We start from the raw sequence: 18,200 nt of genomic DNA, 5'->3' as shown, positions 1-18,200 counted from the left end.
GTTTCAAATTTTACATTATTCTTAAAAATATTCTGCACTTTGACACAAGACAATTACCAAATTAATCTGTCTTGAATTTCTCTCACAAGATAGCATGCATTTGTTTTGGAGCTACTCATAAAGTTTCAATATTATTCTAAGACTTTAACAAGCAGTCAGCACCTTTTGTTTCAGAGAACAAGACTAAGGAAACCCTGCATTTTCAAAATTTACTTCAAATGGATCAATATTGTCAAGTTACACAACAAATAAAGTTTGCTGAAGAGAAGTAAGCTCAATATTCTAAACAGACTTAAAGGTAAAATTAGTTTCAGTTACTTTATCAACCTCCAGGCGACGCCTAGTTTTCTTTTCTTATTATCACTTACTTTCTTGGGAAGGGATATGTCTGTGTATACATACATATACGGGGAGGCAGGGGAGAAGACATACACATACTACAATATTTAAGTAAACTGATTAACAGACACTTTTTAAAAACAAAAATCAGAAGGTCATCTACAGAAGGCATTCGAAAGAAAATTAATACCCTTTGGTAGCTGAAGAAAGAAGCAATAATGACTTTTTGTTCTGAAAAGAATTTGCTTTTCACATGAAAATTCTTCCTGTGGCTTTCATCACATTCTTCTTTCCTACCTTTTACACTTACTCAATCTCTCCTCAGACATTCAACTCTAAATATAACTCTGCATTCAAGCAGAAATTTCAAATTTCCCCCCCATAAATGACATATGCTAAGACGAAGCATTGCCTCCTCATCAGAACTCTAAAGTAAATTCCAAGTCTCTAGTCATTTTCCATTTCCATTCATAATAGTTCATTACTTCCATCTCCCCAGTAATGCATGTGCTTTTTGAAGTTTTTGCCAGAAAAAACTTCAGAGAATTGCAAAAAAAAATCATATTCCTGAATGTGTTTAAACGCCAGAGCTTCTCCAAATCTAATGAACAAACAGTTGTAAAAATCAGAATTTGAGGATAGTTTCTACTGTCCTTTAAGAAGTAGAACAACTGTATTTAAGTATACAAAAGTATACTTGAAAAGTAAAACACATACTACATTTAATATAAAGGGGGTTGAATGATTACTGGAAAAGCAAAGGTGTATTAAAAAAGAAGAGAGCTTACCATGGACAAGAGAGACACCAAATGCTAAATGATACTTGGTCCATACTTTTAAAAGAAATAAAAAACCAAAACCAAACCACAAACCGTGTAAGTTTATGAAACCGAGTATCATGCGAAACACTGCCATCCTGATTGTTACCCACCACTTGCTCTATCACGATTTGCTACAGAATAGAAAGCAAGCTAAGGCATGGAACTTGACAGCCTATTCCTAGCCTTAAAATCTGGAAAGTATTCCATATCTTAAATTGATTTAAGGTGGGATTTTTGGTGGGTATTTTTTTGTGGGGCCAGGTTTTTTATAATTTTGTTTCTTTTTTTCTTCTTTAAATATAGCTTCCATTTTAAATACAATTTAAGGAGTCAAAGATTGTAATCACAATGTAGCACATTCTGGTCAGTTCTTTATCTACATTCGAGAGCAGAATAGCAAAAAATTGTCAGAATTTACTCAAGATAAAAGTAGAATTCATGAATCAGTTTGGAGTGTATATTGCACTGTGCTTGCTGCTTACTGTAACCCTTTCATAACTTTGTGACTGAAGTCAAAACAAAATAGAAGATAATAAATTATAGCAAATTTAAGAATCCATTTTTTTATGCCATAACTTTGAAATCATATTTTCACCATTTCACAATTCTATTATCAAATACCAGCGGTTGTATCAAAAAAAAGAGTATAGAGATCTAAACCATAATACACGGTACTTGATCAGCATGTGAGCAGAGCGACTCTGTAAAATCTATTTGGAAACAAAACTTAATGAAAATGCGACACAAACTTAAAAATAACCATTCCTTACAGTTCATCTCGTTGCCTTTGTGACAGCACCATTGTGGCTGCGATGTCAGGTTAACGTGATTCAGCAGTGGCCGCCTCCTCAAGATCTAAAGTCTTAGGAACCCTGGATCCACAATTCAGTCTGCCACCGAGTGGCTTATATCAAAAATATTTTTCCAGACGTGAAATCCAATAGGAAATCTGGAGGCATTCAACACAGGAGATTCAATCCATCTAGAAGGTAGAGAAAGAAACACCATTAATTTCCTTTAAATAAGCATTCAGTCACGCTGGACTGACATGAAGATTTCTGTACTCAGATTGCACCACCACTCTGGACAGAACAAGCTGACTAAAATTGTAAAAGCAATTTTATTTTGCTCATCTGGATTATATGCCCTTATAGCACATCTCCAACCTGGACTGAGTAGCCTGGAGAGATTTGTACGCTTTCTGTATTCCCCATCTTCCCACCATCAAGAAACAGGGAGCTGAAGGAGACATCTTCAGTCACAGCCCAGTTCTAGTTTGTAGGCAACTCCATCGTAGTTTCTTGTGACAAAAAGAACTTAGGCTTACTGTAAACAGCCTACTTTTTGCACTCACTATTCCTATCAGAAAGCTACGCCCCCAAAATCCTCTATGCTTATGCTACATTTTTTATCTTCTGTAGATTCACCTCTTTATCAAACTACATCCAGCAAGGTTCATTCAGTTAATTTTCAACACACACTAGAGATCAGCTAACGCTCTCCTCTATCCTTCAAGCTTTAGGGGAGAGTTTAAGGAAAGATGAGAACATTCCAGAAAGGGACTATGGAAGATGCTATGGCACACTTCAGGTCATAACCAACGGCATCAAGGCACACTCAGTTTGTCACTGTAGCTCATTCATTTCATCATACTAAGCAGTTCTCTAGGATTTACCCAAACAGCATCTTTAAAGACTACGGCTATAATTCAGCATGTGAACTTTTCACATAGATTATTACACAACTGTATTAAACAGATTACTTTTTCTATTCTAGTAACACTATCTGAAGAAGTTCCAAAGAACCACGTTCTAAAAGACAATACCTGCCTTCTTTTCAGTCATGTGTTAACACAGTTTACCTACAGTTAATCTTTTATCTAGCCCGTATTTGGGGTACAGCAAATTTTTCAACAGATCTTTAATCTTATCAGAGTAGCACAATTACCATGGTGCAGAGTTGCCACAAGCCCGTTACTTCAGCTGGGTTCAGACAGTGCCTCAATCACTAGACATCTGACAATGCAAGCTAACTCAGAATACAGGTGAAATTTGACGTATTCAAGATAGTGTTCAAGTCAGTCAGAATTGTGCCTTTCACAAATTACTTCCCCCCACACACCCTATTCAGTATCTTCTTATTCAATAACATGAACTTCAGTATTCTTAGCGTATAATCCACTTGAACTGGACAGTTTTAATATTAGTTAAGGCGACATCTCCAGATCGTTTTAGCAGCACTTCCTTTTGATTTCTGCACTGCAGGTACTCTTTTGTAAGCAACACTAATATGAAAAATGCTGAAGTTAGCATTTCTTGCATACCTGACAAGAGTCCGTACATAACACATTGTTTACTCAAGCCATTAGGCAATTTTGACCGACCAGCTTTTAGCAACGAGACAAACTGAACACGACAATACACAAAGACTTAGGAGACAGTAGTTGGGTTTGCAAACTTTCTACCAGCCACTTCAGGAGGCACATGTTCCCACTGCCTCTTCCCTACTGTTTCTCCACTAGACATACAGGTACGCAAGGTTCACTATAAAAGTTGGATAACAATGTTGGTAAGGAGTCTGTTTTAAACAAAAACTTTTCTTATACAAAAAAATTAAAGAAAATGCTAAGCTTGTATCATTAATGTCTATTTATCCATCGCAGGGGATCAGGAGCTTGTTTCTAAACCTATCTAGGCCCTGCTGTCTGCTTCAAAATAAGCTTAAGCTGCAAGTTGCTTGTATTTCACTCTGCTGGTGGATTTTCCACGTCAAATGCTGTACACCATAATACTGCACTGCAAGCCATTTAGGACAGGAGCACACTATACAGGCAAGACATTATTTAATTAGTTTGACCTCTTCCCTAATAGCTATTTGAGAAACAATTCAGTTGAAAACTGATAGCACAGGCTGCATCCTTTCAGAGAACAAAAGCAAACATTTCACTTATTGTTGTCCCATACCTCACTTCCTGACAGGTAGAGACAACTGGTTTTCAATAGCTGCATCTTGTTCACTACACAGTAGGAGTACTGCATACAAATTAAAGAAAATTCAGTTAATATAAAAAATAATCCATTGAAATGATCAGAAGAAGTGCCCTCTAGAGGGCAATGCTGCTATAAATTTAAGTACTGAAAAACAGAGGCTTATAATGGCTGAATCTCTGCACTTCAATATGAACATAGCAACGCTTTCAGTAGCGATAAACATTGTGGAGAAGAACAAAATAAGGCGCTTCTTTATACACAGAAGCACTGTTTGAAGCACTGAATAGCAGAACACAAAAGATAGAAACTTCAAAAATCCGCTTGTAGTACAACCATGGTAAAAATCACAGTATTAAAAACAGAAGGTGATTTTGTATTATAAACTACCACTAAGTAGTAAATGCCTTGTAAATCCAGCATCAGTGCAGTAACTCCAGTAAAAATAATACTCCAATATTTTGTCAATTTTGTCATTGCATCTAAGAGATGTAACTATAGCACTTGCCTAAAAATAACAGCAACTGTGTTTATAAGGCAATCCTTGACAGGCCATCTAGTTAGAAAGGCATTTTTCCCCCCCCTCAAAAAAAAAAGTAAAATAACCCCAAACTTCTCCTGTATCCCCAACACCTAGCAACACCTGACCTGCTCCATCACTCTAACTCTGAGCTGTTATTCAGAAACAGATCTTAGTACTAGATAAATTTCAACAGCTACAAAGCGAAGCAGTTATTTCTGCTCTTAGCAAATTACAGCTGATCCAGAATAAGTTACCAGTCAACTGATTTACAGTATCTCACTTCTCCGAGAAGTGTCTGTTCCAAGCACCCTTTTCAGTATTCCTGACTTTTTAACTGCAAAGGCACCTGAATATAAAGCAAAGTATTTTTAGGCAGTCTCCTTCCTATACACCCTATAACAAAAGACAAAACAAAAAGAATGAAAACAAACAGAAAAAAAACAAAACTACACAAACAAATGAAAAACCCCACCCAAGCAAAAATGTTCAAAACCAAAAAGCTGAGAAGGCCCCAACTTTAATTATACACCTGTGCCACTTTGAGAAACAACAGAGAATGGATGAATATTGAATATTGTCCGTGTGCATTGCCCTTTCTTTAGCTAGAGAAGGCTTTGTGACACACAAAACTCAGTGGAGCAAGACTAACCAGTCCTCCTCCATTGCCTATCAAGGTTTACAGTCACCACTGCATTACACACACCTGGAAACAACCTCAGTAATGAGAGGAAGCAAGTGTTCAAAGAGAACGCTTGGGAAAAAAAAAATCACAGAAAACCAACACCTGTTCATTAGATCTTGCCTGAAATCGGTCATTTTTAGTATCAGCAGCTTACCGTAAGGTGGTGTCAAGACGCAGAGCTAGATCTTTTTTGAAAGAAAAGATGTCTTTGTATGAAAATTTTAATTTGTTCTGTATTAAGTACAGAAAAAAAGACTGAACCTAAACGGAGCCATCCATGGAGTAACAGCTACTAATTCAATGTAAACCAGGATGTGCCTTTTATTAATAGCCCCACTTACACTGCAAAACATTTTCGTTTCTAACTTAAGATCTATTTGTTTCCATATCAATAGTCACATATATAAGCACTGAGTGGCAAACCTCTGCACATGTACAGTCTTGCAAGAAAAGTGGGCTGCAAGTGTTTTCAGACAGATCAGTTGCCTTTATAAGCATTTTAAAATTGGGAGCTAGACCTGGCTGAACGCATAACATTGGAACAGGTATGACACGTCAAATGTTTGCCTCTTACTCCTCCTGGCAGTACAGTACCTGCTCAGTTTTCTAGAATGTACAGGTACCTGGTGGGAGAAGAAACACAGACACCACCCACTGCAGTTTAGGTAGGCTACTTCTTTATGAAACAACACAAATCATTCAAAAACTGTATGCAACATCCTCCTCAGCTCCATTTACAGTAGCATATCCTCAGACAACTCCACCTCATCTCAACTGCTAACTTTTCCACTTAGCTAAAGATCAACTTTTATACTTAGGACTGTTAGAAATGTCTGAGCAATAAGGATAAAAGATCTAATTCAATTCTTAAGTGCTGTAGGACTGGAGTGACATACTAAAGCATAATCTTTAAAAAATAAATAAATAAATATACAGCCAAGAATCATCACAGGCCAGAATTTTCCCTACAAAAGCTTCTAAAACATACAGAACTATTGATAAAGAGCAACAAATTGGGCAGGAAAACCTGAAAAGCAGAAGAATCCTTCCTTGTAAGGGAAGGTGGAAAGAGCACCATATAGGTTCTTCTAACTTTCTCATTTAAAAAGAAGAAGAATAAGCGGAAGACCCTCTGTCTCTTCATGTCTAAGAATTGCCTCCCATCTTCCTAAACCGGGATTCAGAGATTCCTTGCTTCACCACATACAGCCTTTTGCTGGAGCCAGCTGCACTCACCACAAGATTCACCCACACTGCGCTGAGGACCTATTTACTCCTGTCGAAATTGCTCTGAGGCTCAAAGTTTCTGCCTGACATGCATTTAAAGATGGTCCCACCCTGATGGTGACTAAATACATACCTTTTGCAACTGGTTAGTGTCAAGGCACCCAGCTGAGTCTAACTTCACACTTGAAGTGGACTTCACAGATCTGATATTGTATAGGAACCACCCTCTTCCTGAGGGTGACTAAGACATCCTAACAATTCAAAAGACAGCTTCTTCTTCCTGACTTAAACAGTAGGTCCTTATAGAAATGTGTATCAGTGTGGTTCAAACGTTTCCTAGATTACTGGAAAACTTCGCAGTAACTTAACAAGAGAGACCTGCTAACCATTCTTAAGATGCACAAATAGCAAAATGAAACAGGTTCAGCTGTACTTGTTAGCTCTTTGAGACAGCTACATAGTAGGTATTCAAAGTACAATAGCTAAACAGATACAGTCAAAGCAATGAGGTAGGGGGAAAAAAAAAAAAAATCACTTTCAGGCAAGAGATAGTCAGAATTCCCCTCAGTTCATAATCTGTCCTGCCACTAAGTGATAAGCCTTGGCTCGTAGGTATTCCTATGGTGGTGTTCCTACTTGCTTCAGGAGGCATTTAAATATTATTTTCTGTAAGTATTCTCCAAATGTAATTAGGAAACAGATTATGGAATCAAATTAACCTTTCAGCATTTTAGTCTCAACCTGCCAAAAATACCTACTGATCTAAACTAGCATCAAGCAAGAGCAAAGTTACTGGAATTAAAATTCCTAAAACTGCCCATTCTGTACACATTTAAAAAAAAAAAATCAAATTTAGTCTGTAAATTCCTTCAGAGTTCATTATGGTTTTGCTTACCAGAGTACATGGGATGCGAAACAGTAATAAAATTCGGTTTGAATACACGTATCTAGTAAAGACACTGTGTCCTGAATTTGACATTTAGTTTTTATCTATTTCAAGCTGATCATCTACTTTGCAAACCTACAATAAGACTAAACAGAAGTTTTTAAAATCAAAACCAGACAGCTTTCTTAGTTCTAACTACTAAAATAGTGTTTCTGCACTTAGCCCTTGACTTACTGATTACTGCTGTTAATTACTGCATAGCTACCCATAGACACCACAGCTCATCCAAATATTTTAGAGAAGGATGAAAGTTTTGTTAGTTTTTCTGTTTCACCTAAGCCTTTGTTTTACTATTGTTATGACTTTGTTTAACAATTGTAATAACTCTCTGCTACAGTTTTAATCGGAAGGTTTTATCTGTATGTGGCAGGGTACCATTCAACTCTTTCAAAGTAACACATATATTGTACCATGACAAAACTGAAGCCATAAATATGGAGGTCAAAGAAACCATTAGCTACTAGTTATTAACTCATGATATAAATTATACCTTCAGTAAGACGCTACACATTGGTCCCTGCAAGGTATTAGTTCAGTCGGGGATTTAGCATCCCAGAAAGAATGAGGGCTTTTGTCCTTTAAACTGCCTTACTGGAATCACACCATGGGAAGGCACTGCACTCGGTGCTTACCAGCTGCCGACAGGCCACAACCAAGCTTAACTTTTCCACTAATGTTGCCAGCAACAGGGTGTTTCACTTTAAGTTCTTATGAAGTCCTTCCAAATCAAAGAATTTTCATAAATGTATTCTGAGATACCGAACTCTGCCATCACAAGCAACCTTACCATCTTCCTCAGTATTTTGTCAGCAAGATCACTTCAAGGTTCTCCATTGTCTTTCCTTTGCTCCCATCAAGTGTGTCAAAAATACTGCTTAGGGATCACCACCATAAACAAATCACTGAAATGGCTCAACTGACTAACAATATCCATTTCTGATCTTCAGAAAAAGTTACAGTAAAAATCACTCCCAATTGAGATATGATACATCTAAATTGCAGATTAGCAAGTTAAACAATTACATATTTCATCAGAAACAACATATACAACAGTAAACATAAAACACGTAAATGGGAAATAATGTTTGTCAAACTCATCTTTCATTCTGGACCTATGCTTGCTTTGCTAGACTCAGTTGAGCATACCTCTGTAGTCTGAGCAAGGCCCAATCTAACATGCACGCACTACTATCAGTGCTCTCCTTTCATTGTGAGTGACTATGCTACACAGCAAAACCATCTGTATCAATGCCTCGTTAACTGGCAGTGCTCTGCTACCATAGCAATAAGGTATAAGAAAATCTACACAAACATCAAGTGGTGACATACAGACAGACAGCAGAAAGCTATTCCAAGTTCATCGTGAACCAGTATTCCTTGCAGACATTTGTAGGTTCTAACCATATTTTTTAAAGTCACCTCAATAAAGCTGCAAAGGGTAATGCAGAGAAAGACATAAGGCCTTTACAAGTTTCAGAAGTTCAATTTTACAGGCTTCTTTCACAGCCTAAGTTACTCTAATGACTTAAGCCAGGGCTCCCGCCATGAAGAAAATCCTCATCAGCACCGCGATGAAAGACGGTCTCACCCACTGGAACTCCAGGCTCAAAATCTTTAACATTCTGGTAATTTAAGTCCGCAAGCCTGCAGAAACATTTGCTTACTAGCTACGACAAAACACAGTCAATCAGCCTTAATATGTTCTTAAGCACTTTTCCTATCTCCCGTAATTTCCATAGGCACATTCGTCCATCCTGTATTTTATGTTTTCTCTCTTAACTTTTGAATTTTTATGAGTTAAACCAAGAAAATCAGTTTCAGCATCATTCCTTGGTTCACAACATCAGCAGCAGCAGCAAACAGTTAAATACATCAGCACCACCCCAAGTTCACCCTGCTGCTGCTGTCTAGCAACCTAACAACCACTGCTGACCAATCTGTTATCGCAGCTCTTGGAATACATGTTCATAGCTCCTCCAGGAACTTAAAAATAAATTAATTAAATTTCTGCAGTTTTAATGACCATTGCTTAGGCTCCATAAACAGTCTTCCCCACAACAACACAAGCTACGTACACTAAACACCTAACTATGCAAAACTAGAAGAGCTAGATGGCATAAATTACAGAGCAAATGTATTAGCAGATACAGACCAACACCGTTCAACTCTGAAAGCTTATCAAAGGGCTGTACGCTGCTGTGCTTTAATAACAGCAAATTTTTGCCGAATCCTAATACCTTAATAAACTCAACTACAAGACCATTTGTTTTCTAAGTATTACTGTGACAAAATCGTGTATTTAATAATATTCTACACGAATGTTTCTTTGAAGGAGACAAAAATCTGAGATCACGTTCTCAGACTGTCAGGTTAGGCATGCCTAATCCTAAGTACTTGGGTGTTAAAAAGGCAGACAAGGCATTACAAACAAGGAACATACAATCGGGTTCACATTATGAAATCAATTACAGAGTTTTAGATTGCTCACATTTACCTTCAAATTTAGATCTTAATTTGCAATCATTTAAATTCCAACAACCTGTGTAAAACTCAGAACAGTCTTGAGTGTCCAGCTACATGCTACCAACTTTCAAGCGGTTTCTCTAACACATTCTACTGTTCTTAAAAGATGTTTAACGTGAAAGAAAATGCCTTATGTTTTCTTCTGAGTTTGTTTATGTATCATAAATCCTACTTCAGTTAGGTGCTTCTCTTCAGGTAATTTTTCAATCCCAGTGAAAGGCAAGTCACTTATGAAGTGGTAGCAGAGACCAGAGCCACTAACTGAATTTATATAATCAGAATTAAATTCCACAATTCTTTAAAGTTGACACAATCCATTTATGCATTAATAAAGAAGAAACTCTTGTTGCATTGTTTCTTGCTACATGGCTGGCACATTAGATCCTTACAAAGTTTTTCGACAGTGTATCTTATTTCACAACATATTAACAAGAGGACTTAAAGTGGTTATCTGTGAGCATTTGCAGGCAATTAGAGCTACAGTCCTTTATGGGGAAAGTACATTAAATGAGTTGTTCTCTTATACCTCTAGATTATACTGCTAAATTCTAGCAGGTATACAAACATGTCTAGATTAAAAGGAAGTGTTCTTACATACTAGTCTTTAATGGTCTGATTTTGTTTTAAACCCAGTAAGCAAAAAGCTGCTTTATCAAACTCAAGCCACAGAATAGGACAACTCTTCCCACAATTGTACGCTAGAAACATTCTGTAGAAGCTGCCATTTAAATACAAATCTAATTAAAAGTGAAGTAATATCCATATTTCTTGGGCATAACTACTATGACCTGAAAAGGTTTCTTAGAAATCTGTCTCCATCTGTTGATAGGAAAGAAAAACGGTAACAAGTAAAATAAAACATCCAGTTCCTTTTCTCCCCCCCTTCATCTCACCCCCAGTCACAGCAGAAAAACATATATACAGTATAATCACAAGAGAACAGCCATGCAGCTCCTCTTACAGTGTGGCAAACACACCTTATCCTAGAAAATGTTAGAATTCATCACCTGCTAAGCCAGCAGAGATGATTCAAAGAATACAAGAAAGCTACTCATTTATGAGCTGGGCTAATCTTTTTTCCACTTTTCAGCCTACATCAGTAAAGCTAGCTGAAAGATTATGAAAAAGTGAGCTCCAACAACTGTCTTATTTTGGAAAAACAAAACAAAAAGCAAATCTCACCTGAATTACAACTCTGAGCCTTATTTTTAATTCACACGTTTAGCAAATCTGTTATTCTGAAATGAAGTGAAGTCTTAAAATGCCCGTAGGTCTTAAACACAAATGCTTTGCCAAGTATATCAATATATATTACACATAATATAGCATTTTGTGCAGTGTTTGTTCACATTTTGCAATAAGCTACTAAAAATATTTTCCACTTCAGTTAAAGGCTTATAAAGCAAATATATTTTTAACACAAAAAAATTTAAAGTCCTATGCCTGTTTTCTTATCCATTTCACCTACTTTTACAGGTTAATTGAATTGACTTTGCTAAAAACCTGATACTGGAGTTTACTTCTGAAAATAATTCAACAATAAATCCATGGGGAACTAGAAAGTAATCTATAGCAGATCAAATACAGTGCCTATGTTCCAAAGACTTGGAATGCACATTGCAATTACATCTAAAAAATAAAGATAAGAAATGTCATCAAGGTGCTATAAAACAGGAGCAAGTTAGCTACTCTGTACTGCATGTTCCCTAAATAAATGCATTACTGTCCTAATTAGAGATGTGCATTTTGAAATAAACTCATATGCCCATCTCCTTTTCCATATTATTTCAAGTTATAATCACTACTTAACAGATCACCAGCAGTCACTACCTACCTTTCGGACTGTAAAACAACTAAGACATTTTTCGTCTTGTTACCTTCCCAGGCACCAACACTATGTGACTTTTTGATACATTTGGACCAAATTCGCTGGGAAAATATTTTTTGGGGAAAAGAAGTTTTTAAATGAAATTCAATGTTGGTATTTATCCTCCCTCTATCACTTCAGTTTTGCAATTCTGATAGAAGCATGATACAATTAACTCTCAGCAGAAACACCTCGAGCACATAGTCACTGCATATCATTTTAGTGCCTTTAAGCTTCTTCCAGGTCAGAGCTCAAGTTTGTAGTCTACATGTAGTCTTTGGTAGAAAACAAGTGAAAACATCCTTTCCCTAGCCTGCCTGTTCAGTTCTGTGTGAAAACGCAGGTAAATTTACCTACCAATAAATGAACAACCTAGAAAAAAGCAGGCTGCAGTAGAAAAGAAACCTTTAAAATGTGTGAAAACTTTTGGACCTAGAACTCTTTATGCTGTTTAGTATGTTGTGATAGTGACATGATAGCAAGGAATTATTTCACAAAATTCATTTTAAATTCACGTTAACTCCCCACTAGGTTTTCACCGAACTTCACTGGAAACCTGAATGACTTTTTGGTCAGACACAGATTACTGAAATTGGGGGTGGGGAGTAGAACAGGACTGAGGGAGAAGGGAAGAGGAGGGTTAGTGTTACAGGGGGCTAATGTATTACAAGCTGCTACTCTAAACTTGCTCAGAGAAATGCACAATGCACATCACGGTTTATCTGGATGACTTCAGCAAGATATTTTTCAAAATAATTTTTGCTAGGTCAAATAATACATACACATTTTGTGATAGCAATTCTAGAACACTGTATTTAAGCTACTTTTTCTTAGCCCCCAGGAGAAGAGTGCACGTACTCAGAATAGTTTCTTGCGGTTGGTCAGCAGTCACACACTGGATTTGAACTTTGTTCTTTTCAGTTCTTCCCCCCATACTTTCTCTGGCTTGAGGAATTAAATAGTAGACTTACAGCTGTAAAGGGGGTCACAGGACTATATCCAAATTTAATATTTCAACTATTAAACTGCCTGTTGTATCGGAAATGTGATGTTAAAAATAATTGTGAATTGATTAAATTTATATATGAAAAACATTTGGAAGGAAACTTGAAGGAACACCTATGTTAAACCTTTAGAAACAGGAGAAGGTCAAAAACACAAAGAAATCCAAACAAAAATTCAGACAGAACTTCCACTCTTCAAATCATGAGAACACTCAGTTAGTCCTTTAGCCATTTTCAAAGCTTGTTGACCAAAAATGGCTTCACTTGACAAGTGGGGAAAAAAGAAAAAAACCCCAAACATCATAATTGTCATACATCCATCTTATCCTATTACAGGGAACGGAGTTTAATCTTTCATGACACCGGTACCAAAAGTAATGAAATCAGGGTTCTTGTAGAAGGTGTCTGTGTCTCATCCTTCTAGTGACCCATCTTCACCTACTACACTACTGCCTCTAAAGACGATCTGAAGTTGTGGGAACCAGTCCCTAAGAAATACCTGCCTTCCTCTTCCCAACTTAACCAGCATCCCTTCATCTCCCATCTGTTCGTGCATGCAGTAACTATCCTGCTGAAGACAGTAACTGCTCTCCCTGGAGGAATGTCCCTCACCTAAGCCAAGAGAGCAGAAGACAAACACAGAATTACTACTTTTACTGCTGAAATGGAAACACCTTCCCATGCAGAAGCAATGTCAGATAGTACAAAACATGGCCAAGAAAGACCAAACACTAGGCAACAGACCACGATATTCACAACCATCTCAGTTCTCATTTTGTCAATGTATGAATTTGTGACTGTGATACGCTGTGGTACTGGAAATTATCTATCATTAGTACTCATCCCAGCCTTATTAGCCTGACAGAAACATGAAGATTATAAATTCCAAGTTTGATGGAACAGTGTTAGCTATTCACAAGATTTTATTACAAAAAATGGCACGCATGATGTCAGAACTTTAATCCCATCCTCGCTGCCTGCTGCAGATGAGTACTAGGGTCGAAGCCCCTCTGTTAAGCTTCCCCCAATCTAGTTTGTGCTTGCTGCCCACAAATCCAGCTGAGTGAGAACCAAAAACTTCTACCATTACTGATTTAATAGACACCATCTGTTTCAAAATACATCTACACACTATCATCCTCTTAATAGATTGTAAAGACACTAGTATTGAAATAAACCACATTGTTTACCTGATCTTTTTCTTCACCCCAAAACCCAGGCGAATCAAGCACAAGACAAACTGCCAACATTGTTTCTTTATGGAAGAAACAGTCATTTATATACAGGTAAACAGGCTAGATGTTTCTAACTGATCTTCCTCTAGTCTTGAAGAAGGATAAACTCAACACCTTTGCTTTAGCATTAAGCTACCTCCATGCAGAAAAACAAGGCAGAGGCAATCTGCAGGAGGGGCAGGGGAGAAGAGACTTGTCTAATTAAACCAAGAGAACTCAAGATTTGTGGAGCACGATAGGAACAATTAATATTGATACAAGAGGGAAGGTATAAATAATCTCAATCATGAAGGCCACTGTGCTATCTCAGATGTAAACTAGTACGGCATCATGCCATAAAACCTGTTACCTTTAGCCCCATCTCAGAGGAGGTATGCCAGCTGACTCACCAACAAGCACTGGAGAACAAGTGCTGCAGAAAAGCCTATCTATGAACGCGCTCAACAGGGACCTATTTAACAACGGATCTGAAAAAATTACAGGACAGACATTTGCTGCAGCACCACCTATAAACCTCAACCACGATGGATTGTCCCATAACTGGAAATACCTTTTCAAGACTGCAGCAACTAGTTACAGGTTAAAAATATCAGGTAAGTCTTCCAGAATCAACGGAATCACAACCACAAAGATGTATTTATTATATTTATTTAATCACAATCCTTATCCAAAAGTCCATAAAGCAGCCAAGTCAAACTGCTGGGCTCTCTCAGAAGCAGCACCAATAAGGAGGAAATGGCTAAAGTACTTCTAAATGTATTAACTAACAAGTACTTTGCATTCATAACGTTGGGGGGGGGGGTTTATATAGTTATGCATGCATCAGTGCTCTTGATACTGCTTAGTATGACAATGCTGTGCACACATGATTTGCTTTGAAGAGGACTGTATGTTTATGGTACTGATGAAATGGATCACAGCATACCCTTATTTTGTAAGTAACATTTTTCTTTGAAATTTCCTTAACGGTACATACAAGCATGAAGTAATATGATAGGTGGCTTCCATGACAATGAACTAAAAACAAGATAGCCTAAGTCACACCTATCTAATCCCCTAAAGAGAGAGCATGAGGTTAAAAAAAGAAAGAAAAGAATGAGCTTTTCAACATGCTGAATGAGACAAGCATTGCCTCATTCAAGTCCTGACTCAATCAGTATTAAGAAGAAAAGGCCCTTCTTTAAATAACTGAGATAAGATATAAGTTAGATATCCACATTTGTTGGGCCTAACCTGCAATATCTAGCAAGTTCGCCAGGTTAAAACTAGAACTAAATTATTCATCAGATAAAAATCATGGTTCTTTCAAACGTTTCTAATATGCAATACTCATCAGTAGGTCTAAAAAAAATGGTATGAATGAGGAAAAGTACTGTTCTAAAATAACAGTAACACAAGAAAAACAGACATTTAACTCAACCTAAGCTAAGGGCACCACAATGAAGATGATGTAAGTCAGCTACAGCTCAAATCACACCATTGCATTTTCAGTAATGGCACAAGCCTTCCGTGCAGAACATGACCATGTGAGTGAGCACTCCTGCTATCTTGAACAGCATTTATAGTAAGAATTCGGAAGAAATAACTTCATGTACTTGAAAACTAGTTTTAAACAGGTCAGGATTACGTCTTAGTGTAAATGCCTATTTTTAAAAACTTAAATGGAGGTGTAACCTACTCTGTCAGGCAGATCAAAAGACAAAGCAACATCACCCATTAATAAACACCTATGCTCACAACACCCCAAAGCCACATTAGGAGCCCCATTCCCCTTATGTCAGGTAATAAAGTAGCTCCTGAGAAAGCCATTCAACACAGGCAAGGTTTAATCAACTGAGTACATTTTTAGTAGACAGGCTGTTCTGTCAATGATATTTAAGCTCTTATAAAAAGGAGAAAGAGGAGACCAGTTGTAACTTCATTAACAGATCTGCATGTATGGACAGTACATAACTTACTACTTCTCTATAATAAACCTCACAGATGAAACCCAGAACCATTTTGATTAACACACGTGGCTCTGATACTTGGGAAATATCTTCAATTGCCATCACAAATTACACGTTATAGGCTGGAAACTCCCCCACACCCTATAAGAAATCTGAAATTATTATTTATTAATAATAATTACTGATTTTTATTGCCCTCTTGATTTCATAAATTTAGGCCTAAGCAGTTCTTATTTTCAGGCTGACAAGTACTTCAGTGTTCACTTCATGGACATGTCAGCAGGCCTCCCACAGTCTGCCTTTAGTTTAGAAAAATGAGCCTGAAGTTCACAAAAGTAGGGGAAAGCTGACCGAAACGAAATTATTCAAAAAGCTGCTCCCCTTCGTACTACAGTAATTTCAACCACTCTAGGTCATGAATACCAGAGGCAGCTACAGAGGGCTGTAAATAAACTTTATAACAAACATATACAGTATATTTCTAAGCTATAGAGGCAGGGGTTTTCCAGCTATTGTTTGCCCAGAATATTTTACAAACACATTATACTTAACACTGATGGGAGTTGGTTACAGAGTTCTTGAAGACAGACAAGGTTGGAGTGTTGGGCAAGACAGTCAACAGATGTTAATTCAATAGCTGTCCCACCGATAGCAAGTTGGATAGACAAAAAAGTTAAGAGCAGACAAAGAATACAAACTGAGCACTCAAGGCTGGGTGGAGCATAGGAAACAGTATAGGCAGAGAGTCAGCAATACATGCAAGACAGACCTTGCATACAGTCATAAAGGTAACTATTAATGACTTTTTCTTTTGTAGAACAAAAATTAACAAGTTACTCCTGTACAGAAAGTAACTGCCATCATTTCAAGGACAAAAATCAACCAAAGTTGTAAGGAGGCAAGTGTTTTATTGGATTCTTCATTGCTCTTAGCCTGGATTCATTTTTAGACACCGGCATTTAGTGAACACATCCATTGAGTCCTGTAACATCTACTCTGAGTGAATGAACTACATCTTATAAAAAAGCCACTATCCTTTAATTTAATTTTGGGCAAACTAAAACCAAATACAGTCTCATCTGTGGCCACCTACCATCAAAAACTGGACTCCAGAAATGAGACAGACCCAAGAAAAAGCAAAACCTCAACCTGTTTCAGCACATTCGTGTTCAGTGTTGTACTCACTCTGATCAACACTGAATACGGGTGGGAATACCATGAACCACATCTGGAACAGGAGAACCCTTCTGTAAGCAGCCCCTCCTAGGTGCTTCATCTGATCCCTACCGTATTCCCCAAATCCTTTGTTCTAACGCCTTTCCTACACAACTTTAACTCCAAGCATCAGTATTACCCCCATGATGCAGCAGTAGCCAAGTGGTATAGTAATGCTCTTACAGAACCATATTGTTCAAAAGGGCTTCCAAAATCTTGAGATGTTATTTTATATGAACTTGGCACATGAAGAACGGTAATGCAATTAACTCCATATACTAACAGGAGTTACTCTACTGTGGTCACCAGAGAAAGCAGGGATTGTCTTTTCTTGTGTGTCCATCTGTAACCCAGTCTAACCAAGAAGTTACATGAACAAATAATAGCACTAAGCAACAATACAGGGGGTTCTCCATATGTAAGAAAATTTTCTGTGTAAAATACCTACACAAAAATTATAATTCTTATCTAAAGTGTAAATAAAATAAATTCAACAAGTGAATATCTAAGTCAATAAATTGAAATGCTTATCAGACAAAAAAAAAAAATCTGGCTTTGCAACAGTGACTGGTCACTTCTCACTGTCAGACAAATCAAGATCCACCCTGCAGAAAAATAAGCCTCAAAACAGAATGCGAGATTTGTTTCATTTCAGAAGGTTCCTGCACCATTAGATTCTTCCCTAAAGAAGAGAATTCATTGTTACGGCAATTAGTATTCCTCCACCCCAGCAAAACGCAAGCAAAGGGAAAAAAAAAAAAAGCTATGAAAGGGTAATCTAGCCATTTCGCAGCTTTGCCTCCTTACTCCACCCAGTCTCTTCTCTGCTCAATGGCTGCACACAGCATCCATAAACATGGTAATATCAAAAGAAACACACAA

The 18,200-nt window shown here is 37.3% G+C and overlaps 1 protein-coding gene across 2 annotated transcripts in view; it reads right to left on the bottom strand.

Annotated features, from left to right (window-relative positions):
• The window catches only part of PAFAH1B1 (platelet activating factor acetylhydrolase 1b regulatory subunit 1), a 38,110-nt gene that overhangs the window by 18,125 nt on the left and 1,785 nt on the right, over nucleotides 1-18,200 (bottom strand). For both annotated transcript variants that reach the window (XM_059829309.1, XM_059829310.1), the window contains exon 2: nucleotides 1,931-2,142. In XM_059829309.1, coding sequence (XP_059685292.1) covers nucleotides 1,931-1,962 — 32 coding nt within the window. In that variant the 5' untranslated portion in view covers nucleotides 1,963-2,142. The remainder of the gene's footprint in view (nucleotides 1-1,930; nucleotides 2,143-18,200) is intronic.

Source organism: Gavia stellata, chromosome 25 (assembly GCF_030936135.1).
Source record: "Gavia stellata isolate bGavSte3 chromosome 25, bGavSte3.hap2, whole genome shotgun sequence".
In the NCBI taxonomy this organism is placed as follows: Eukaryota; Metazoa; Chordata; class Aves; order Gaviiformes; family Gaviidae; genus Gavia; species Gavia stellata.
This window is presented reverse-complemented; position numbering and strand designations above follow the sequence as displayed.